General features: G+C 41.3%; 1 protein-coding gene across 1 annotated transcript in view; it reads left to right on the top strand.

Moving 5' to 3' along the window:
- Positions 1 to 26,428, top strand: part of LOC138292902 (LIM homeobox transcription factor 1-beta-like) — a 485,502-nt gene that overhangs the window by 438,893 nt on the left and 20,181 nt on the right. The window contains exon 7 of the mRNA XM_069231774.1: positions 15,450 to 15,608. Coding sequence (XP_069087875.1) covers positions 15,450 to 15,608 — 159 coding nt within the window. The remainder of the gene's footprint in view (positions 1 to 15,449; positions 15,609 to 26,428) is intronic.

The following is a 26,428-nucleotide window of genomic DNA, read 5'->3' as shown; positions in this document are numbered from 1 at the left end:
GACCAAGGTAAGGTGAGATGTAGCACTACCTATAATGCAGAATCAGATACAATTAGGAGGAGGATTGCTAAGCACAGGCATCTGATTAATCCTGATTCAATAATTGGACACAAAGGGGGTCATTCTGACCCCGGCGGTCCGAGACCGCCGGGGCCAGGGTCGGCGGGAGCACCGCCGACAGACCGGCGGTGCCCCGCAGGGCATTCTGACCGCGGCGGTTCGGCCGCGGTCAGATGCGGGAAACCGGCGGTCTCCCGCCGGTTTCCCGCTGCCCTGCAGAATCCTCCATGGCGGCGGAGCACGCTCCGCCGCCATGGGGATTCTGACACCCCCTACCGCCATCCTGTTCCTGGCGGGTCTCCCGCCAGGAACAGGATGGTGGTAGGGGGTGCCGCGGGGCCCCTGGGGGCCCCTGCAGTGCCCATGCCCATGGCATGGGCACTGCAGGGGCCCCCGTAAGAGGGCCCCACAAAGTATTTCAGTGTCTGCTATGCAGACACTGAAATACGCGACGGGTGCCACTGCACCCGTCGCACCTTCCCACTACGCCGGCTCAATTCTGAGCCGGCGTCCTCGTGGGAAGGTTGATTTGCCCTGGACTGGCGGGCGGCCTTTTGGCGGCCGCCCGCCAGCCCAGGGCAAATCCCAAAATACCCTCAGCGGTCTTTCGACCGCGGAGCGGTATTTTGGTGGGGGAACTTCGCCGGGCGGCCTCCGCCGCCCGCCGAAGTCAGAATCACCCCCAAAGTCTCACAGTATCCTTTGATCACTTATCGTAAATCGAGGCCCATAAAAGATATGTTAGTTCACAGTAACATTAAAATGGATTCCACACATGAGAGTTGGCTTTCGGAACAGAGGGGTTTCTAAAATGCGGCAAGTGCAAGGCATGTAAGAACAGTAGGAACATTAAAACCTTTCTGCTCCCGAATGGTGAACAGCGGAAGATCAATAAATTGATTACATGTAGCAGTGATTTCTGTTTGTATGTCCCAATGTGCCCATGTGGACTTCTTTATGTGGGAAGTATTATCTTTCCAGTGAAAAAACGGAATTTGGAACATGTGAGAGCAATCAGGAATGATGATCACTGTTATTCAGTAGCTATACATTGGAAACAAGTACACTCTCAGACTCCTGACCTACTCTCCTTCTTTGGTATTGACAGGGTGGAGCTGTTAATGAGAGGAGGTGACAGAGAATTTTTTTTACAGATTATGGAGTCAGAATATATTGGGTGCCTCAATTGTAAGGCCCGATGGGTCTCAACCTTGAAGAGGAATTGTTTGTACATATAGGATGAACAACAGTCAGTACGTGGTGGCAGGAGGATGAAGAGACATACAAGATATTATCCTGTATTTGTTGGGCGTTTTTTGGGTATATGATCTTTACGTATTTAGTTCCCCCTCCCCCCTTTTTTTGTTCATGTTAAGTGATGCACTATATTTTGAAAGATGGTTTTGAAGTGATTTTTATAGAAGATCCCTTTAGGTAGGAGATTGATGTACAGTATACATGACAATGGTCATTTGGCCCTGATCTTACCACTGAACATCAGAAATTTTGGAAAATATATCAAATCATATAGCGGTTTGCTAAGATTGATTGATAGATGTCTTTTCCATATAAAATATGTGTGAAAATGTACACATTGTGGGCTATTTAGCCTTGTGTTAGCATATGATATGACCAGATAAATATTTGGAACTATATAGGCACTGACCACTTGGTCTGAAATGGAATGCAGTGTGGAAATTGAGTTGTACAGTTTATGCTCTTTCCTTTTTTTTAAAATTATTTTTTAGAAATGACTTTCTCCATGGTAAATTATGTGTAACTGTGCTGTCTTCCAAAAGGTGGATTCGAGATCATAGTCTTTTCACCATTTTCTTTATGGTGGTATGTATTTTGTTTTCAAAGTTGGTGGTGCACAGTGTTTTGTGCATTGGCTGAGAAGATCTTTTTGAGATCAAAATGCGTCGCCATTGAATAAAATGTATTCCTACAAACGAACTAGCCGTGGAGTGCGAGTATTTTGATGTAAATTAATCATGGTACTGCTCCGTTTGTGACTATATATGTATATATATATATATATATATATATATATATATATATATATATATATATATATATATATATACAGTATGTATATATCCATATATATATATATATATATATATATATATATATATATATATATGGATATATGGATATATATATAGATATATATGTGTGTATATATAAACCTTCACAGTATAGTAATAGTCAAAATTATACAGTTAATATTATTACAGGTCGATTTTTCTGACCTATTTATTGTGACCCTAAACTTTTAAAAGAGCATATTGTAATTCTGAAGGTAGCAGTAGACTCTGCAGTCCCAGGAGGGCTGATCTATGCAGATTTCCGGATAACCAATGATCAAGTCAACAAGTTAAATTTATAATAAATCTATTTAAAATCATCCTTAGTTGATATGCTGAAAACATGGTTTGGTCCGGCACTTCTTTAATTCAACATCCCAGTTCTAGTGCCTAATTTGTAACTATAGACAAGGGCCAGTTATAATCCTGTTTGCTCTTTGACCAAACTATTTAGCTGAGTCTACGGTACGATGTCTAACAAAACTGAGATCACTGAGAAATAATGTAACTTTATTTCTATAGCACTTACTACCTCCGATGAGGCATTGAAGCATCTTTTGGTGAGTAGCACGCTACTCCAGAGCCCAAGATTAGGGATTTTCTTAGTTAGTAAATGAGTAACTTTTTTGTCTTCTTGGGAATTAGTGGTGGAAATTGTGTTAAGTAATTGCTTTTTTAATGTACATGTCTAAAGTGTATGGTTTTGAAGGGATATGTTTGTTTTTGGTGAATTATTAGGGTGAAGATGTGAATTGTTCTTGGGAGAGATAGACACATGTGCCTCTTAGTTGGATGAAATAGGATAGAGGAGTGATAGACAGGGAAAGATTTTTAAAATGGTTAAATGGGGGTCCATAGCAGTATGAGAGGTCTGGAATGAGTGAGAGAGTGGAGGTGGGGGGGAGTTTGAAAGATGTTTAGGGTTAGTAAGATATCAGAGGATTGGACAGAATTGCAAAGGTGTTTTTAATTTATTTTTTGCATTTTCCTTTGCAGTTGGTGGGAATATATACATATGCAGATGTGTACCCACACATAGAAAAGATATATAACTAGAAGTATTAACATATTACATATATGAAAATAATTTCAAAGTAGCAAAAAGTTGTACCATATAAAAACTCCTTTGTATATGCATGTATACATACTTACAAACTCAAAAATTCACATTAGTTCTGATGATAGTGTTTTTTTAGTTGTTAATTTTTTCCAATATTCCAGAAAGAGTTTTAAAATGGTTATATGGGAGTCCATAACAGTATGAGAGGTCTGGAATGACTGAGAGAGTGGAGTTAGGGGGAGAGTTTGAAAGACGTTTAGTGTGAGTTAGATACTAGAGGAATGGGCAGAATTGTAAAGTTTTTTAAATTTATTTTTTGCATACTCCTCTGCAGTAGGTGGAGAATACATATACATATGCAGATATGTACTCACACATAGAAAGTATAAATAACTAGAGGTGTTAACATATTACACATATAAAAATAATTTCGAAGTAAAAACGTTGTACCATATAAAAACCCTTATGTAGATGCATGTATAAATACTTACAAACTGAAACATTCACATTTTTGCTGCCGATAATGTTTTTCAAGTTGTTACTTTTTCCCCAATATTCCAGAAGTTAATCACTTACACATAGATATCTTGTCATCATATTTACACAATGGGATAGGTATGTTTTCAACACAGAAAAAGAAACTAATACAACCATCATCTTAAATGTTACCTATGTATCGACCTCGTTATATAGGATAAGGATAGAGTATCACAAATATATATATTTTTTACTTTCTACAAGCAAGTACAAGTAAGGTCTTATACATATATAGATGCAAGCTCCACATTCTATCTATATCTGTAATCTAACCATGTTGAAACTGTGTGGCAGATATGTGTTATCATAATAAAAGGACAAACGCACAGGCATACAGTCAGATACATATTTTATGTATGCTATTAATCTGTGCACCTGTTTAAGGATAAAATATAGCAATGTAATATTCTTAATCCTAAATAATATATACATTTGTACAGACAATGCACCTGTGACATTTAAGAGTACACATGGTTTTGATTTTTTAGTTTTTTTGTGTTTTGTTAACATTAAGTTGTAATACACGTGTTCAGAGTGTATTAGACAATTTACGTATAATTATACATGTTAACATACACACATATATGAACCACAATTAGTCATATTTTATGTGCATTGAATTGATCTCTATGCAAAAGTACTTGTGCATTTACATGTAATGGTATTTAGATGGTGAAACATGCACATTTTTGTTATGCGTAATTAGAGATAGTATATTTAACTTTTTCATTTATGTATGTTTAATCTTTAAAATATATTGTTACATCCTATTTTTTTATATGTACAATATTTTCTTTCATCCTTACATGTATGTTCACAAATGTTATGATTACTTATTCAGACAGGTGTTGTCATAATGAGTAGCACATTCTTAACACACTCATTAATACATTTGTTTTTTATGTCTTGTGCATACTATTGCTGCGCATTTTGTTTTTTCAGTGTGGGGGTCATGTAGGAAAGAGCAGCTCTCAAGTAATTTTCTGAAGGTGAGATAGTTGCCAGCGGATCTTATGTTTGTTGGTAATAAATTCCATAGTTTGGCTGCCTCTACAGAGTGAGATGTTTCACTTATGTTTTTTTTTTGTATGTTTTTGATTTTTAAGCTGGGCGCCATTCTGGAGTGGAGGTTACATTGCTATATGTATTTGCTGATTTTCCTCATAATGAAAAGTGGTCCCTAGCCATGTATTGCTTTGTGGGTGAAAAAAGTAGCTCGAAGGTAGATCTCCTGGCAACCAATGTGGGGCTCTCAAGGCAAGAGAGTTGTGCTCTTGTGGCTTTACATGAAGGAGTAGTCTGACAGCAGAGTTATGAATTCTTTGAAGTCTTTTCATAGGTGCTAGAGGTGATCTTTGGTATAGGCCATTAGTGTAATAAGGTTAAGAAAGTACAAGTTAAAATTCAGTAGTAATTATAACCTCTCATTCTAATAGTAATAACCCTTAGTAGTTAGATGACTATCACATTTCCTGCAGATTTCCATAATAGTTTGTAAATTGACAACATCATATAATCAACTGTTTCCAAATACATCTTGAAAGTGATCTACATACATGCTGTTGTTGGTAGATCTGTATTTATTTTTAATGAAACCATTACACTTCAATTATTTGATTCTTGCTAGGTGTAAATAATATTATTGCATGCTTTAGACATAGTCTATGCCTTTACCTCCTTCTTCCAGTGTTTATGAAATATATATATTTAGTCATTATTCTTATGGTTTGATTTCCATCATCATTATAAAATTGAACCTAAGGATTCTAAGGAATGACCCCTGCCTTCATGTTGTTACTCTATCTATACGTATTTAGATGGCTAATAAAAATATAAAAACAATACTTGTAAAACCTAATTATTATGCCACAGTTATCCTAGTATTTAAATCGGTAGATAGTTCTAGAACTAAACCATCTTGAATAATCAGAAATATAAGGCAATGTAGTTTGAATTACACATATACTGCTGAATGTCCTTCAATCGTGCAGATTATCATTTATTTAAGACAATTTTACATTCATATTCTTAAACATCTTCTTGCTGGTTCCCTCCAATAATTTGAGTATATTTTCAGCTTCTTTGGGGATTTACACAAATTTCCCAGTAGTAGGCATGGAACTCTACACTCACTGTAGAGTTCCAAGAGCACTCCTTCTATGCACTATACATACTCCTTTGGATTATTCAGAGGTCAGACAATCCGAAGAAGTAGGTATGGAAGAAATGTGCAACACTCTTATCTCCTCAAAAAAGCCCTCTCCATCTAAGTACACAAAACACAGGGCTGTGGTGGTTAGATTTCACTTTTATTTGCACATGTATTCTATTTTTTTAGGGGGTACATTTAGGTGTATAATGACACTAATAAAACTATTATCATTTGACTAGCAACGAATATCTAAATTTGGGGCTGATTGCAAGTTACCTGAAACATGGCACTCTGCAATTATGGGTCCAGAACTAACTGCTGTGGCTAGGATTCTAAACCTTATACCTGACGATTGCAACTTTTCAGGGCCGAATGGACAAGTTACATGGGTTTGGTGATTGCTGTGTCCTTTCATGCATGTATTTACCAGATTTACTGGTCCATATGTGCTTACAAATTCCACAAACTTTTATCAGGTGCAATATGAGAACAGTAATACTTACTGAGTGCAAGTGCACACTTGGTAAACTCGTAATTATGTGCAACACTATGCTGCACAACTTGTAATCGGCTCCTTTTTGGGCATTTGGTACCATCTCTCAATGGCCACCCCATGAACTTCCCCAGTGTTCCTGCCTCCGCCCCAAATCGTAACACTGTGAGAATCCCCAGTGATGACTTATTTTCCATGATACTCATCTGTTAATGTAATTGTCTACAGGCCATTAGTCTATAAAACTGGATTTACTTCTTTAATCTGCATATCGCATGTTTTGTGCACCTTATTTCATCTTGGGGCAACTGAAAAATTCACGTGACATCAGGCCACGTGCTCACAAAAACTCAGACAAATTTTTCCTTTAGGATTAATATTAAGTTAGCGAAAAGGATGCTATTAACTTAACATTGCCTTGGGTTTTTATTTTGAGTTCATTTGTTTGAATTTTGAAAGAAAATGTAATGGAGAGTTACTATAGTCCATTTCCCACTATTTTGTTCTCTGTTCCTGCATATACATTCCTTATACTCCTCTGCACCCACTGGCTAAAATATAAAAAATGCAGATTAATGTTATAAAAACAGAGAATCATTACTTCTAATACGCATAGAAGTGGACCATGGCAAATTTTCCATTTTTCATTTTGTTAACTAAATTTTCATTGAGTTTAGTAATGATACAGTGAGAGCTATAGCGAGGGTATGAGAAAACAAATGAACAGCACAGAACAAATTGAATTTAAATGACAAATAATTAAGATTCCTTGTCAATTGTGAATGCCTTGTCATGATAAATTTTTCATGCAATATTACCTATGCGCTCTATTTTAAACCTGTATTTCTTTCCTCATTGTACATGATCAGTTGAAACAATGTATTCACAATAATCAATTATCCAAGCATAAATGTCCAATTTTGAATATCAATGTTTGTAAAAAAATTTAAGTGCTCACAAATTTTGGGTAGAGGCCTTGTAGCGAAGGTGATTTTTGCATTTTCACACAACTTTGTAAGTTGGGAACTGGATCTGGTTCTGCAGCTCAAAAATTTAGGTTCAATTTATGAAAATGTATGGAACCTATTTACAAAGTGCATTTTGTAGCACAAGAGTATTACTACAGTGGTACTACTCCATACATATTCCAAAATGCTATTTGCAAATCTATGTGCTGAGATCTCTACCTCACCTATACTTACTGTGCAGAGATCTCTACCAACATGTTGGAGACCTCCACAAACATAAGTACATGATTTAGATGTAAATGCGATAGGGACCAGGGGAGTGGTAGAAAATGGGGACTAACTCTAAAAAAATGGAAGGGCTATAGAGAAATGTAAGAAGTGATTAGGGATGGGCGTGCTAATACAAAACACACCCCTAAAAGAGTAAGCCCATTTCTATTCACAAATTACACTTCTAAAATTCCTACAGCCCTAAGGGTCCGAAACCATTGCCAGTCCAGCATTGGAGTAAGTCTAGGATGACATATGGTCATTTACAGGTAATAAAACACACACCGAAAGAAAGTAACAGAGGCAGGAACTTTAAAAACATACACCATATGATCTTATGTTAAATTATTCATATATTTATGAGTGTGTGTATGTTTGTGTGTATGGATATTACCCAATGACGGTCGCCGCTGGTAGTTACAGTTAGGTCTGCATTTCTATAGGAAATGGCCTTTTTGGTTACTAATAACTTTGGCACCTTTAGAGGAATCTTCTCAAAGCTTTCCAAAAAAGTGCCTAGTTGCTTCATGAAAAGTTTCAGGGTCATCTGTCAAGCAGAGCCCGAGAAAAAGGGGCAGACGGGTCAAAATACAAAATCCTCATGCATTTTCCAAATACTTTTTTAGAAAGGAATACAGCTAAAACTGCTGATCAGAATTAAATAAAATTTGGCAGGAAGCTAGATCCTGGCCCAAAAAGCGTGCATTTTTGTGATTTAGTGTAAATCTGTTCAGTAGCTTTATGGAACATAAGGTTCAAAAGTATTTGTATAAGTGGACGGTTGGGTTCGAGGGACTCTTGTAAGATTCTTATGAGCTCAACTTAAAAAATAGAGCATTCTGGCCTAGGGGGCATTTTTTCACTTGGGCCTCCTCACTCCCATTGGAGGGCACTCCTGCGGGAGCACACCCAGCGGGAGCTATCAAACTGATTGCCTGGCTGCAACATGAAAGAAAATGTTGTGTCAACAAGTAGAGGACTTGGGGATTGTTTTTATTAGGATCCCCCGCTCTCCCCGGCGCCAAAATTAACAGCAAAAATTAAAAATGCCAGCCAAGGTTGTTATATGTTTTACATGTTAAGACCCCCAGGATGCATCAGGGTTCATCAGTTAAAAATATTTGGGGAGGGAGCATGAGTGCCCCCCCTCTTGAGCCACTGGTTAGACCCAGAGACCCTGTCCCCAAGGCTACACGCAATTTAAAGGAGACCACTATTGGGCCCTGTGGATCCCATCTCCTGGGCTGAATATTTAATAAAGGTGATGGACGCATGCACACCCCCCCCCCCAAAGCCACTGTGTGGCTCTATGGACCCCATCACCCAGAACCAAATTAATTCAAAAAGGGAACGGGCCTTGCCCTTTTCCCCCTGCAGGTATCTACCCCGGGCCCCCATCCCGGGGGTGCAATACTTCAATGTCCCAGGTAGCCTACCCACAGGACACTAGGGTTCCCTGCCCAGTACTCTCCAAGACAGGGAACTCAAATTTGCTTCCACCTGTTTGGAGCAGTAAAAAATAATGCTACTCCCTCCCAGGTGAGAGGAAAAAAAAGGTGCCAGCTCCCACCAGCACTCAGTATGGTGCTGGCTGCACAGCAAGCTGGGGTTGCGGTGGCCTCTGGGTTCCTTCCTGTGCCCTCAACAAACCCATACATTGTGGGTGCCCAGGGTGGGCACTGAGGTTACCGCCTATATAAAAAAAATAGATGGCTCCAGCAAGGGGATCCGGCTGGGGCTGCAGGGGCCCTGGACCACTCGCAAAACACCCACATAGAAAAGGAGTTGTGGGTGCCACTGGCACACCCACTTAATGATAAATATGCGTCCGCTGGAAACACTTTATGTGCCAGCTGGGGAGCCTACAGCCCTCAAGTAAAATAACATATGTTGGTGTCCCGGGTTGGCACCGGGACACCCACAACAATCTTTGAACTAAAACAAATGAATAATACATGAGTGTCAGAAGATAGTCATTTATCACTTACTGCTCTATAAAGGAGTGCCCCATAATCCACTGCGAAGGTTACTTACTTCTTGTTGTTAATTTTGGTTGTGTCCCTACAAGGGACAGGAGCACCACCAATCATTTTTTTAAATGTATTGGAGGCTTCAAGTGTTGAAGCAGCCACCCGGCAACATAAAAAAAGTATGTCCCTTGGTTACTAAATGCTTGACTCAAGGAGAACTCACCATATTTTTTAAAACAATCCTAAATGAAGATGTATGCTCTTTAGCTGTAGCGCAAGGCCTCTTCTGGCTGTTTTTATGATTGTATTTTGTGGGTCAAAAATGTTAAAAGGAAGACTAGAGACATGATAGTTGTATCCAGAAAAAAAGATTAGGTATGTGTCTTTCTTTTAGCATTTTTCAGCCCACAAAATGCAATCTTAAAAACTATTTTAAGAGAAAGACTCACACATGTTTTTTATTAAAACTTTATTACACATTTTTATACCAATCACTAATTATAAAGTTAGCATTTTGGGAATTATTGAAATATACATTAGATTAAAAAATTGTGATTTTTGGAGAAAGGTGATAGATCTGCTTTTCATATATTGATATGCTCACCCTTGACGATGCCAGTAAGCTCACTTTTTAGATTGTGGAATTGTGACTGCTTGACTAAGTTAGTAAGTCTGCCTGAGTGTGGCCAGGACTTGTGAGACCAACCGAATGCTGCACATGCTAAAAGGCTGTGAGTGATGTGGGCTTAACTATTAGCAAGGAGTTGAAACACAGGGTCTGGCAGCAAGCCAAGCTATGGAGTTGCCTGCCTGAGAGGGATTGAATTCAGGGCCTGGCCACAGGCAGAGTTAGGTTTATGTATGGTAATAAAACACTACTTTTCAGTACAAAAACCTTAGAAATTCACAGAGAAAACCACAGGTTAAAGTAATGTTATGGTTATATGCAAATTTTAGTGACAACATAACATTTCAAACTTTTAAAAAACTGAAATTCACCAGTTATAATTATCTCTTATAACTATAACTCATGCCTTAAAGTAGTAGTAACTCACACCCTCGCCATGCACTGCTAATTACCTTGCATACTGCATCACTCATGACATGTTCTATGACACCATTGATTACATTAAGCACAACAGAGCCACCGGAGTAACTATATATACCAATGGTACAATTTATATCCGCCTACATTTCGGCATGCACAAAAATGTGACGGGTTGTCCTTAAACACCGTCAGGTGTCATACTTCACAAAACGACTCCCCACACTATTCAAAAACCCAGTTTGATGAAGAGCAGGCCTGCATCTGAACTCAGTGAGGCACTTCTAACTGAGTGTGGACCTGTGACACAATATAAATCAAAAACTAATGTGACATGCCAAACTGACCTTTATATGATATGGAATACCACCTGCCGGCCTCGAAAAATCATTAAAATGTTTCTAGAACTGCTGGTTGATTAACTTGAATAATCTGCTCATCCTAACTGTAATGTACTTGACCCAGAAACAGGTTTCAAATTGTACGATCCTAGTCAAATACTTTAGTTTACAGAGTCACTTTTTTCTTCAATGTCATTTATGAGAGCACATTCAAATATGTGAGCTCAGCATTTCTGCGGTACAAAAAACTCTTTTGTTTGATTTAATAGACTAAGGGGGTTATTACAACTTTGGAGGAGGTGTTAATCCGTCCCAAAAGTGACGGTAAAGTGACGGATATACCACCAGCCGTATTACGAGTTCCATAGGATATAATGGACTCGTAATACGGCTGGTGGTATATCCGTCACTTTACCGTCACTTTTGGGACGGATTAACACCTCCTCCAAAGTTGTAATAACCCCCTAAATGTTTGCTCCATGTATAATAAGAATATAGCCCACATATTGAGGACACATGGTCCATGACTTGCCTCTTAGTTTACTAATGTCATTGCCATCAGGGCAGGAGTGTTTCTCAGTCTATGTTTAAACATTCACTTTTAATAAATAAATTAATAAAGCATGATGTGGTAGCACATTCTCATTTTCAGACAGTAAATTTCCAAGAAATGTTCAAAACCCTTCCCCCTGACTTGAAGCTTTACTTATAAAACTATATAGTGTATTAACAAGAATCTGTGCAAATTGTGTTTCAGATAACATATTCTTCCTTTGGACATCACCAAGTAAAATGTTCTGATTTGTTTTCATCCTATTCAAATATTTTTTTTCATCATACAGAAGTACACAAAATGTGCCTTCACAACTATTGAAATGAATGTTGAAATGTTTGTACAGTTCAGTTAGTTATTTAAATGTTGTGTGTTAGGGAAAAACAGACAACCTACAGCCTTTCATTTCTCACTCTTTGTACTGCCAATCAAATAGTACATCTTACAAAATCCTGGAACTCTGCACTCAGAAGAATCATTAATTGTAAGAAGGCAAACTGACTTTTGACCTCTGCATCTGAACACAGAGCAAATGTGACAAGAACAAGATGTAAAGGTGTCTTTATTGCACCTTCACTTTCTGACTGAACAGAACACATGTTCTTTGTCAACTCACCAGAAGGGATGAGTAGGTCCTAAAAATAGCATGACCTGACAAAATATGACTTGCTATAGCGAATGGCCGACTAGATTTTTAGAGGCCTGACATGGTATTAAAAACCAATGTGGAGGTAAGAGGAACTAGTACCCCATCACCACTCAAACCATCAGCATGTTTCTGCATTTTGACTCATAAAAGTCTGTGGCATTCTTTAGGACGGGAACATGGGATCTCTGCGTAGCACACTCCCTAGTGCCTGCCACTATCAATAAAAGGCTGACCTTTGTGGAGCCTCTCAACACTAAAGGTCCCTAGGCACCTGTAAAAACAATAATAATATGATCATGCTTTATGATTGAACATAGACTGATCCGTAAGGGTAGGCAAACCAGAGGCATGCAGCAATCGCATGCAAAGTGACAGAGACACTGCACTTGTGTATTATATACAGACTATAAATGTACTGTGAGACCAGCTCACACCATCTTACCCCCACTACAGGTCATCTGCACCCCATGGAGGAACGGTTAAGAAACCCCTGTGGTCACACACTAAACATACAGGAAGGATCAATGAAATATATGGCAGACCCAATTTTCAGGTACTTCCATCACATCATCAAGCGAGTAAAATAAGAATTCTGCCCCCCACGTCACCCCCTTACTTCGTCAAGGTGCAATCCTCTCTGTAAACATATTCGTGTTGGCTCTTTCCTCCCGATGACCAAGTGAGTCTTGGTACCGCTGTTTTTTTTTCTATATCTTCATGCACTCATCCTACTGGCTGGTTACTCCCCCTTACCACTCATTATAACCCGGCTCAGCTGTGTGCATACCGTTCATGTGACAGTCAGTGCTGAGTCAATCAACGCCCTCCTTGTAGTTGTACAATCAACACAGCGCGCGCGCTATTCTAGAGCGTCACACCTCTTTGCCCGAGTCAAAACTTCCTAGTAGGGCACAACAGAGGGTAGACTGAGCAACCCCCTTAGGGATGATGGGGGGAGACAGGACGTGTCACAATAACACATTCCATTTATAGTATACTACAACACAGAGGCGGAGATAGGCCTCAGTGCCGACCCGGGAACTTCATTTCCCATGATTCCTATGGTGGTTTTAAATGAATGTACTATTATATATTACATTCAAATATTCTTGATTTAAAAAAAAAGATTAATCATCATTATGACTGATCCTTATATTTTCCAGTAGGAAGTTCTCTTTATAGTTGTAAAATCAGTCTTTGATGTCTCTCCATCCCCCTCAAACTGCACTTCAAATGTAAATCTAGACTCATAAATGGTGAGCAGCAAAAACGCGTAGACTTACATCTGGGTTGAGCAGTAAATATGCATGTGAGTAAATATACACTCATATACAATAGGTCCGTGAGTGTGAAATACACAGATTCTGAAGAAGTCCTGATTCACAGAATGAGATGTGTGGATTTTTCTGGGCGCAGATTCCAATTTTCCCCAGGGAAAATCTGCATACATTGTATTCCGGGGTAGGGGTGGAAATATCTGTTCCCATTGAAGAGGTAGGTGGCAGCCATTTAGAAGGTAATAAATGGCCACAAAGTTGTAGCACTTGCCTTTCAAATGGGTTTTCAAGCCATTTACCCCCAAAAGACTGGAGCAAGTATGCAAATTGGGTTTAAAAACCACCTGAACACTCTCATATGTTATTCAAGTGTAGGAGAAAGAACCACCTTACCTGCCAGTGGAGAAATGAAAAAAGGTTACATTGATTAATGCACATGCACATGTACATTATAATTCTGGATTTCCCACCCTGTAATTCTCATATATGTGTATCTGGGTATGTAGAGGTAGTTAGTACTTGGCACCTGAAATCAAGAATGCAGTATCCTAGTTTGTCTTAGCTTTAATGTAAAACATTCTTATGAGTTTCGTTTTAGAGGTGTAAATTGTAGATTTTAATCCTATACTGAAATGCATGACCGTATTAAAATATATTATGCGATTACACAGCCTCTTGTGTATCGTTCTATGCTTACATGGTTCAACTGTGATGGCAGAACGTGCCTTTCGCTTTCTCAAAAATAGGGTTATTAGCTGTAACAGTATGAAAAATAGCAAATGTTTTCAACCTAAATTTAAGAGCCTGTCCACGTCTAATGCAGCCTGCACTGCCTGTCTGTATGTGGCCAGCACAGACCTTTACTATGTAATCAAGCTTTGAGAACGCCTCATGCTCCTATTAAGGGCAAACACGTGTTGGCCTAGAACAGTACACAAGACACAAGGTAGTTACAAAATGTATTCCAGTCACATGCCGCATTTCTGGAGATTAAAATCTGCAATGTATCTCTCTGAAACAAATCTCAGGATTACTTGTTGCCCATTGAATACATTTACAAAACAATACATACATGAATCTCTATTTAAGGTAGTAGCTCTATTTCTCATTCATCATAAAAAATAAAATAAAAATATTGACAATACAGGAAAGCAGTAATTTGCTGCCTCTTAATTTGCACACAATCCTCATAAATTAGATTCACCCATTTGGTGTATGGATAGAAAATCTACTGTATATATAGATTTCATGCATATTCCTGAGGATTTTTGTAAATTCATTTTAAGTAGGAATTCTGTAAATTATAAGTGAAGACTAGCAATTTCTGGGTGTCTTATCTTTTCTTTTTTTTAACGGCTATGAATCAGCCCCTTAGCTAGTAGTAGACATCTCATCATCATCGTAGTATCCTCCTTCTCCTCTGAAAACTCAGTTTCCAAGGCTTATCATTTCTGGAGAAAGGTACATGAAGTAGGAGTGAGTACTGATTCCAGAGGATCATTTTCATGTTGGTGGCTTCTGTATCTGTCTTATGACTACTGCCCAATATATTATTTGTGACTACCTATGTTTATTCAGCGTGATGTGCATAGCGTTTGTTTATTGTGCCATTGAATACCGTGCCATTACATAGAAAATAGTAGTCCAAAGTTATTACAAGATAGCCAAATACATGACAATTTATGACTACCCCATTCCATGCAAACAAGTTCCATTTACTTTCATTATATGTAAATTTATTTCATGTGGATATTCTGAAGCTCTGCCACAAAGTCAGATCATGATGCACCATATGTTCACTAACAATAGTTGATATAAAAACCAAAGTTAAAATATATTAGGGACCAAATGTTCGGTGAGGGACTAAAATAAAAATTTCCTCAATCTTAAATCTTAGATGGAACTATTCCTATGTAGAGACCTTGGTGGTGGTACTAATTACTTGAAAAAGGATGTTCTGACTTTCAATATTGTCTTATCCCAGATGGGGCCAGTGTTCATGGCTTGGAGGGTCTGATGGTTCCATACTCCAGAATTTCACAGCAGCAACTTCTAGCCTTGGACCAAAACAGCTACAGCACAGATTTGTACAGGCAAGGACTCACCCCACCGCAGTTACCAGGAGACCACCTGCACCCCTACGGTAGGTGGCACAGACTGGGTTCATAAGCCTAGTTCTTCAATTTCTGAAATGTCGAAACACAGGACACCATATTTTGTGTATAGGTTCCCAAATCTAATTTAAAAATTATACAATTGGTATAAACAGTGCAGAAAGCGAGAAATGCTTGTGTGTTTCAAATTTGTGTTTTATGCCAGATTGTAATAAATAATGTGTGTATATTTACGTAAGTATCTTAATAATATCATAATAAAACACAAACAGAAACTTAGCATTACAAGATAAGTAACTCATCAACATTATCAAAAAACACCTAAAACAGTTTACATTGAACTGACTTTAAGTTGTAAATCTAAAAAGTGAAAGACATTGGCAATAATAGTAGGTCTAACCTATAATTGAAAGTGCCACTTGGGGGAAATGGCTGCGAGAGCTCCCATCACGCTCTGCGGCTGAGCCACAGACGGAGAGAGAGCGCGTTAGGATGAAACGCGCTGTGAGGTTCCAGGCGTTGTACTGAGCGGAATGCGGAAACAGCCCCCGAGCCGACTCTGAGGCGGTTGCCAGGGACGCCGAGTGGGACGCTTTTCTCTGGGCCTCCGAGACTCCAGGCAATTCGCTGAGTGGAATGCGGAAATAGCCCCGAGCCGACTCTGAGGTGGTTACCAGGGAAGCTCCTTTCGAGGGCCTCCGAGTTGCGGATACACAGTGAAGCAAGGCGGTCTCCAGGATATGGAGGACGCGCCAGCTGAAGCCAAGGCAGGTTTTAGCCTCAGGGCAGATTTGAGGACGAGTCAAGGATTTTTCAGCGAAGGAGGCGCAAAGCCATAACTAAGCATTTTTGGATTCTTTGTGGAGGATTATCACTATGCTAGTTATCAAGATTACATGCCCTCAGGCGAGGAGGGGGCTGGCGGTAAGACATTATAGCTGATTTAGATTCTTGCTGATCACCCAGCCTTCGGCCTCACCCCGCCCGGTACACAGAGGCTCTAAGGGGTAGTACAGGGAGAAAAGACAGGGGAAAGACTGAGCTAGGGCAGGGGAAGGACTGTTATATAATTTACGAGAGGGCCCCCCTTTTTTTTTTTTTTTTTTTTAAATCTGTTTGTTATCACTCCAGTTGCTAGGGGGATTGTATTTGAAGGAAAAGTAAGAGGGAAGGGGGGCAAAAGCTCTCTTTTTTTTTCTCTCTCTCTATTCTGCCCCTCCCGGGGATCCTGCAAGCTCCATTAAGGCACGGATTCAGAGGCTGAGTTTTTTGGTAGGACCTGCCGGACTCCCCCTGGATATTCAGCTATTCAGCTAAATATCTCAGTCTATCTCAATCTAATTGCACTTGAGGGGGGTAGGGCCCCCTTTTTTTCTTTTTTTTCTTTTTTGTCGCTACACAGCTAGTGTGGGTTTTTTTGGGGGAAGATGCAGCGTTCTCCACACTATGCAGGCCGCTCTGCCGCCAGAGTTCCTAGAGCAACACGTACCGCCAAACAGAAACGCCGCGCCTTCAGATAATCATTTGCACAAGGCTCCGGCTTCCGTGCCTCCCCTACTTTCCGCTATAGATTCAGCCTCTAACCCTATTTCACCTCTACCTTTCAATCTACCGTCCTCAGAAGCTAACTTGTCAAGCTCTCCTCTCAGCTTGGATTGCCCATCCGATGAATCAAGGGCTCCGCCGCCCGATTCAGATCCTAGCCCAGGTTCATTTAAAGGCTCTCCGTTGCTCACTCAGTCGACCCCCGACTGGAAATCTGAGACTTCTTGTGATCAGACGACGGACATGGGACCTTCTTCCAGACCTCTCTATCCCTTGTTTGGGGAGGGAAAAATCATAAGGAAGGCACCCCTGCACCAATTGTCAGCTGCACTCCCCCCCCCCAGGTGGACAGCTCTGCTTCTTTACTAGCGCACAAGTTAATTGGCAGGGGTGGGGCAGGCACAGCAGCTGAATCTTCTGCCCATATTTCTACTTCTGCTGGGTCTTCCGGATCTAATGGTCAAAGTGGAGCTCTTTCTCAGGGGCCGAAATATATGGCAAGCACTAGCGCTCCCCCTGAAAACTTACTTCTGCAGATATTAAGCGAGTTAAAAACATTGAAAGTTTCCCAAGATTACGCAAATCAGAGAACAGAATCACAATTGAACCTGATTTGTAGTAATATCCAGCAACTTAACTCACGAATCACGGTTATCGAGCAACGAGTCTCCGATCGTGAGGATATCCGTGTAACTGTAGAACCATCTCTGGCAAAATGCCAAGCTGATCTGCTAGATCTACAGATTCGCCTTGATGACGCTGAAAATCGATCACGTAGATCCAATCTGCGGTTCACGGGAGTCTCTGAAGGACGTGAAAACGGCCGGACAGTCACAGATTTGATAACTGATGTTATTAAAAGTCATGTTTTAACAGTACTAGTGGACAAGCATCCAGATCTCACAATTATGCGGGCCCATCGGGTCCCTGCAGCCCAGCCGCCAAACTCTAAATATCCTCGCACTATTTCTAGTGAACTTTGGTGACTTCCGTATCAAGGAACAGATTTTCCAGAAAGCAATTAAAACTAAAATCTTCCAGATCCTCTGCGACTATGCATTCAAGATTTTCTCGGACATGTTGGTGGTGACAGCGCATCGGAGAAGAGAATTGAAAGAGATGATTCCAGCATTTCAAAAAGCAGGGGCGCAGGCTGGTCTTGTGCAACAATCCAAACTTAAAGTATTTTTTCAGGGTCGCTCGAATTTTATTCACACAGTCGATGCAGCTAAATCCTTGTTGCATGCAATTCAGAACTCTGAGCAGCTGGGATGAGTAAGGGGTGGTGGGGTGGGGGCGGAAAAAAACTAATAAAAGACTACAAGGTGATATATTGGACTATGAGGACACTGAGAAGGAGGATAATGATACTGTAAGAGAATAGGCCCCCCCCCCTTTTTTTTTTTTGCTCACAGAGCATGGTCAGGCTATTCTATTTTTTTTCTCGCTAGTCTATGGCCTAGGGTGCTATGACAAGGCACCACACTAGGGAAGAATGGGGTCGGGTGGGGGAGGGATGTGGCCCCGGGCTGTCCGGGCGGGAGGGCTCCAGGTGTGGGCCACTGAGGGTGAGGGATGGGGGGAAAAAGGGGGAGTTGTGGGGAGAGGGGGGAGAGGTATGGACATCAGGATCCGTTTTTGTCACTTTAGAGGATTGTTATGTCTGGATAGTGTATTTTACTCCAGATTAGGGGGGCCCATATGCAGACTAACTCAAGGTATAAATAAATGACAAAATCTTTTCTACCATTAAGAATACTATCCTGGAATGCTAATGGATTAAGTAACCATAGGAAAAGGTCCGCTTTTGAGTAAAGGGTATCTGCTCTCAGCCCCTCAGTTATATTTCCTCAGGAGACCCATATTCCACTTAATAAAGTTTTGGGTTTTCGCATGTTTAAAAAAATGGCTGATTTTAAAGCGGTTGCTGCGGCTTCAGCTAGGTGTGGCAGTCTTTCTAGCCAAAGCCTTTAATGCACAACCATTGGATTTTCTTTCTGACCCCAAGGGGCGTTGGTGCTGGGTTCAGTGTTTAGTCGCTAAGGAGAGATTTATTTTAGTTAGTTTTTATGCCCCTCTGATAGACGATCCAGCCCCTTATATAGGCCTGTTTCACTCCCTCTTGCAATTGACAGGAGAAATTATTATTGGAGGGGACTTCAATTTTCTCCAGGACCTGGTTTTAGATACTACGGTAAAAGGTAAGAGACAGCACAAACCTAAAGTAGCAAGGATCTTCCGAGATTATGTTAAGGTTTTGACGCTGTGCGGTCCCTGGAGAACGAACACTCCTGATGCGAGGGAATATACTTGCATTTTCTCTCGGTTTAAAAGCACCTCACACATAGATTTTTTTCTGATTTCAGAAACATTGTGCTACCGATCTCAGTCGGTCCAGCACTCTGGTCTCTCAGACCATGCCTCTCTGCTGCTGGAAGTTTCTCTCCATTCTACAGCTTATATACCCCAGACCAAGAGGTAGATTTTTAATCTCCGGCTCTTTTCGGAGGAGGGGTGGATACAGACTTCACAGGCCGAAATAAGGGATTTTTTTCAATGCAATCAGGGGTCCTCAACTCCAGCGGTAGTCTGGGATACATTTAAGGCCTTTTTTAGGGGCTGGGTAGTTGCCAAAGAGGCAGCTGATAAATGGTTTCTGAGACAACAAATTGCAGTATTGGAAGATGCAGTTCAAAGATGTTTAATTACCTATTTATATGCCCCCTCGGATACTAATAGGCAGGCCTTCGAAGCTGCCAAGAAAGCGCTGGCAGATTTTTTTTTTAAGAAGGTCGATATAGAATAATGGACCTATAAACAGAAGGTCTACGAAGAAAGTAATTTTACAGGAAAATTCTTGGCATGGCAAGCTCGAGATCGTATTGCTGGCAATGTCATACACGCTCTAATATGCCCGATCACCGGGGCTAGACACACTGACCCCGGAGACCTCGATAAAATTATGCTGGAACATTATAGACAAATCTATAGTGATGCCCCAGTTATAGATCCCAGGACTATTAAGAAGTTCCTGATGGACCTCAATATTCCTCGCTTCTCAGATGAAGACTGTGCGGCACTGTCTCAGCCATTTACAAAGCCAGAACTCCTGGATGTTGTTAAGAACCTTCCCACGGGGAAAACCTGTAGACCGGACGGCTTCCTGGCTGAGTTCTATAAGACCTTTATAAATGCATTAGCTGAGGAGTTTTTGGTCTTATTAAACGGCCTGCTACGGGGCGAATAGATCCCTAAGACCTGGCATTCAGGAAACGTGGTTAGCTTCCCTAAGAAAAATAAGGACAGGGAGGATCCAAATGCATATCGCCCAATTTCGTTGTTAAACTCAGACTATAAAATAATGACAAAATTATTGGCTAATAGGCTCAATTTTACCACTTTTCAATTTCTTGTTTGCGGCTATTCCGTGTGTTCTAACGCAATATTTGTTTAGAAAACTGGAATCTCTATTTCGTCCATTTATTTGGCAGAACCGAAAGGCTCGAGCCGCTTAAGTATACTGTATGCCGATAAGGAGAAGGGGGGACTGGCCTTGCCAAATTTCAAAGATTATTATTATGCATTTTTTGCACATTATTATGCCAGTTTTAATTTGGATCATTTCGCGGGCTCCAGGTTTTTTATTGATTTTCGGGTATTAATATGTAGGGAGCATAATATTCGGAACCCAGCTCTCTTGATGAAATCACCTAAAAAAGTTAGTTATAAGATTCTTAAATGGCTTCTCAAGAGAAGATCAGACTTTTTTAGAAAATATTCAATCCCTTCTGTACATTTTGACACTCCACTTTCACAGATTTTTCTGCATTCCGGGGCTAAGCTTAATGAAGACTTGGTAAAAAGGTGGGAGCTCGTTGGATTCAGTAAGATTGGAGATTTTCGTGCTCAGGACAACTGGGAAGCTCCATTAAATATCCTGATTACTGTTAAAAATGATTTTTTGTTGGTCGGATCTTATAATATTTTGTTACATTTTTTAAGGGATCTAGATGTTAATTCCATCATTAATGCCCAGCCATTGGTAACAGAATTGGTCGACCCTCCTGGTATAAGGAATGCAGGGTCATGGAGAAGGCTTCTGGCAGAAAGGGTCAAAGTAGATCTTGGGACAAGAGCTCAGATGAAATGGGCTCGCCAGGAGGGCCTAAAGGTCTCAGGTGACTACTGGGAGACTATTAATCGCCTGAATTTCTCCTTGCTTCCAGGGGCTAATTGGCACCGAATTATATTTGTTAGTAAATGGTTATTGTATCGAACCCGTAGGCCCTATCTCGTATGGGGACTGGCCATCCTGATATGTGTTTTCTCTGCAAGGAAGTAGGAGCGGCAGGTTGGATCCATATGACTGTGACATGCCGATGTATACAGGGATATTGGGAGGGAGTTTTTGCAATATTAACAACTATTGCATTGGTATCCATATCTCCCAGCATTCGGTTAATGAGCTTGGGTTACGACCCTAGGCAAGACTTTCTTCTAGATGGGAGAAGCTCGTATTTATAGGCACTGCGGTTGCTAGGTCACTTCTGCTGAGAAATTGGCGTCCCGAACTGTCTCCTACCAGTCAAGAGTAGTATTGTAGGATGGTGCAAGTTAGACTTCAGGAGATGAGATATGCTAGCAAAATAGGTAGTGTTAAAAAGTTCTCTCTGATCTGGGGGGATTCTTTCTTAGATAAGTTTGGTTGATTTTATTTTGTTTCATTTTCTAAAAGTGACAATGTATTTTGTTATGTTTTGGTGTTTCTTGTTCCTGGTAATAAAATAAAATAAAAAATAAAAAATAAAAAAAATGAAAGTGCCACTTCAAGAGCTGATGAATTTAGGCAACTCAGGATGTCAACATACCTGCAATCTGCTACTCATCCTTGTACTTATACCTCCAAAATGCCAGGAGGGCACATGCTTGTGATACAAAAACAAAACTAAACATGGCAGCAGGTGGATACACTGAAGAAGGCTGACCTAAAGACTCTCTATGTATGTAGAATTTTCTTATTTATTTATTTGTTATTACAAGGGCCTGGTAGACAACTGCATCAGTCAAAGCCTCCTTACATGGACTAGCAAGGAGCACATCAGTGCATATTTTCTACTGCAGGGTCTGCCAAAGAAATTAACCACCACAAAAATCCTTGCTTACTTCAGTAATCTGTGAGATTTCATATAATCACATACCTGTCTACTGGCATTAACGCAATGCAATGCCAATCCACCCTTGAAGGTCTATTGGGTTTGATACATGATTTTTACAATAAATAAGTCAGGCCTACTACCTTTATTATATTTTTTATAATTAAAAGATTGACCAAAAGTCATCTGAAATAACTTTTCTCAACAAACTGTCCAGGCTTATATCCTTTATTGTTGGCTTACCATCATAACCAAATAAGGCTTATGACATTGAGTGTAAGCTTGCCTACATGTTAACCATCAAGTATATGGCCTAAAAATTAGAAATGCAAACAAAAATAGAATTGGCCAAGCAATGTCTCTCAATAGAGCCTAACAAGGTTGCTCTGCTGCAGAACTTCTACCACAGCGTTTGTCAGGTTGGTAATCAACACCAGACCCCTTGCCTTTTATAGAAATCTATGAGAATGACGGTTCCCCAATTATCATGCAGAGTGAATCTTGGTTTCATTAGAGAACAGAGGCTATCATTATGCAATAATCCTTTATTGCTGCTCCAACTTGCAGCCCTTTATAGAACAAACATACATGATAAAGAAAATATTCCATTGTGGAACCCTGGTGCAGTATATCCGATCAGAGCAACAGGCATCTTTCTCTTTTAGGCTGTGATAGGAAGAAACAATTTGAATTTGAAACAACATGAAGCTTTCAAAACAAGGCCAACAGGATACATCCAGACACTTTGTGGACTTTTCCACTTAAGAATTATTTCCTATGAAAGAAAGATAGCTGTAAAACACTTTGGCCCTCATTATGACATTGGTGGTATATACCACCTACCGCCGCAGCGACGGCCACCAAAAGACCGTCGCTGCGGCTACAAGCTGTCAGCCGTATTATTGCCACAGTCGGATTTCCGCCAGAAGGATGGTGGAAATCCAGTTGTGGCCATGCCAGTGGATGGAGGTAAGGTGCCGCTGCTGCCAGCAGCAGCGCCACACCAGTAGACCGCCACAGACCATATCATGACCCATGATATGGCCTGGCAGTTTTCTGCTGGCGGACGCTGCTGCTGGCAGCAGCGCCACGTCCCGTCTCCTGCCAGAGGACCTCCTCACAAAAGGTAAATCGGCTGCTCTGACAGGGGAGGGGAGTCGGGTGTTGTGTGTGTGTGGGGGTGTGTGTGCATGTCTGTGCGTGCGTGAATGTGGGTTTGTGTTGAGTGTTGTATGTGTGTGCATGTATGGATGTGTGAGTGCATGTATGTTTGTGTTGTGTGAATGCGTGTGTGCTTTTATGTATGTAAGTGTGTGTGGATGTGTGTGTGAATGGAATGTCTGCATGCGTGGTTGAATGTGGGAATGAGTGTGTGAATACGTGTGTGCGTGTGTGAATGCATGTGCATGAGAGAAGGGGGGTCTGGAGAGGGAGGTGTGGTGGGGGAAACCAGTAGTAGGGGCGGAGGGTGGGGAAGACCCCTATTAGTGACAGGGAACGGATTCCCTGTCACTGATAGTGCCTACCGCCATGGTTTGCGTGGGGGTAAGGAAGCCACGAAAACCATGGCGGTAGACGGGGTCATAATCCCGCAGGTGGCCTAGTGACGGCCGCCGGGCTGGAGACAGCCCGGCGGTCATTACCGCAGTGGCGGACGGTGTGGTACATTGGGGGTTTGGCTTGAGCCAAATCGCCCATGTCTTAATTTGGGGAAAACTATCGCCAGCCTGTTGGCAGTACTTTTCTCCATTTTACCGCCATCCGCCGGGGTCATAAAGACCCCCTTTGTTTTAAAAAGAAGAAATAATAGAGTACAAAGCAAAATACATTATTTCACCAAAAGCATTAATTCTTTCTAGTCCCTTCTTTCTTAATTTTTTTGCTAATTTATCAAAAGAATGAAAAAACATTAATATTTTTATCTCACCTAAAGATAAGAATCACGGGGTGGGGTGGGTGGGATAATGATAGCTTCCATTGTCTTTAATAAAATCACGATTCTCTCTACATGTTAATTGGAAAATCGTAATTTCATTACAAGACCAGAGGCTATCATTATGCATGGTTAACGCAATTTATTATTATGCTACTTACGTGCTCCACTGGTCTCAGATAGAAATTTGCAAAGGTGCTAACATCTGACCAACCTGCCGCCTTAGGGATTTCAGAGAGGGTATCACCAGCCCAGAAAACCTTACTGGCCATAGCACCTCTTGCTGAATGAGCACCAGAATAACACAAGTCAATGCCTGCTTCACTCGTTATTTCTCTAATCCACCTGGCTATACTGGCAGTAGAAACTGCCTTGTGCAGTTTCACAAAAGATATCAAAAAGCTGGTCTTCACCATGATATCTAAACTCCAGAAATTCCTCCTGATACACTTTCATGCAACTCAGCACATAAAACTTTGGACAGTCCTGGAAGGAAGGATAAAAGACGTGAGTAGGCATATAATTTGTGTTCTTTTCCAAATGTCAAAATGAACACCATCTGATGAGTAAACCCTGTTACAGAACTCCAAGACTTTAACATCAGAAACCCTTCTGAATGAGATTAAACAGAGAAGAGTTGCCAACTTCTGTGAAATTTGTCATAAAGAAAGGTAACAAATATTTGTCCATGAGTCCAAAAGTTTAAAAACTAAATTAGATCTAGGAGGTCTTTTGAATCAATTACATTTCATCATCCTACAAATAAGAGGTTCATTCCCAATTGTGGTGTCACCTAACGGGGCGTGATCCGCTGATACACCCGATCAGTGACAATTAATTGTCCTATAAGATAACCTTGACTAAAACAATTCAGTGAAGTAGTTCTCTAAAGCGGTCAAAGGAGCTTCAACGGGATCCACACCCCTTTTGATGCACCAACCACGGCATTTGCACCAGACCCCTGATACCTTCTCCTTGTTCCTGATGCCCATGACTCGTCCAGTAAATACTTAGGCCCCCATTCTGACCTTGGCGGGTGGCGGAGGCCGCCCGCCAAAGTCCCGCCGGCAGAATACCGCTGCGCGGTCAAAAGACCGCCGCAGTTATTCTGAGTTTCCCGCTGGGCTGGCGGGCGACCGCCAGAAGGCCGCCCGCCAGCCCAGCGGGAAACACCCTTCCATGAGGATGCCGGCTCCGAATGGAGCCGGGGGAGTGGAAGGGGTGCGACGGGTGCAGTTGCACCCGTCGCGATTTTCAGTGTCTGCATGGCAGACACTGAAAATCTTTGTGGGGCCCTGTTACGGGGGCCCCTGCAGTGCCCATGCCATTGGCATGGGCACTGCAGGGGCCCCCAGGGGCCCCACGACACCCCATACCGCCATCCTCTTCCTGGTGGCAAAAACCACCAGGAACAGGATGGCGGTATGGGGCTCGGAATCCCCATGGCGGCGCAGCAAGCTGCGCCGCCATGGAGGATTCCCCAGGGCAGCGGGAAACCGGCGGTGCACCGCCGGTTTTCCGTTTCTGACCGCAGCTGTACCGCCGTGGTCAGAATGCCCATGGGAGCACCGCCAGCCTGTTGGCGGTGCTCCCGCGGTCGTTGGCCCTGGCGGTTTTTACCGCCAGGGTCAGAATGACCCCCTTAGTCTTTCCTGAAAGGCCTGAGAATTCTGCAAAATCCCTGATAGTCTCCAAACCAGAAGGTCCAGCTTTCTTTCTGTCACTGAAGGATGTTCTACTCCATCTGGGCCTATCAGCAAACCCTGATGAACTGGGATAATACGTGGTTCCTGTACCGTCAGCTTCATCACCCAATGGAAATAAACTTGAGAACACCAAAAGGGAGTGACTAGCACTAATTCACGCTTCTCTTTCTGAATTTTCCAGAGTACTCTCTGGATCATGCTGAACAGCAGAAAGGCCTAACCCTTGCCTGAATTCCAATATTGGACAAATGCATCTACTACCATAGCCTCTGAGTCTGGTCTCCAGCTGAAATATCTGGGTACCTGATGTGTGAGCCTACTGGCAAAAAGATCCAAGTCTATTAGACCCCAAAGTTTCTGGATTTCCCTGAAAATTCTTGGATGCAACCGCCAATCGCAGAACTCCCTGAGGTGACGAGAGTTCCAATCTGCCCTCAGATTCAACTTGCCTGGAATATGGGATGCTGTCAAGATAATCCTGTGTTCCCAACAGAAATACCAAATTTCTCTTG

Source organism: Pleurodeles waltl, chromosome 4_2 (assembly GCF_031143425.1).
Source record: "Pleurodeles waltl isolate 20211129_DDA chromosome 4_2, aPleWal1.hap1.20221129, whole genome shotgun sequence".
Classification (NCBI taxonomy): Eukaryota; Metazoa; Chordata; class Amphibia; order Caudata; family Salamandridae; genus Pleurodeles; species Pleurodeles waltl.
The sequence above is the reverse complement of the archived record's forward strand: the minus strand, read 5'-3'. Positions and strand labels throughout refer to the sequence as shown.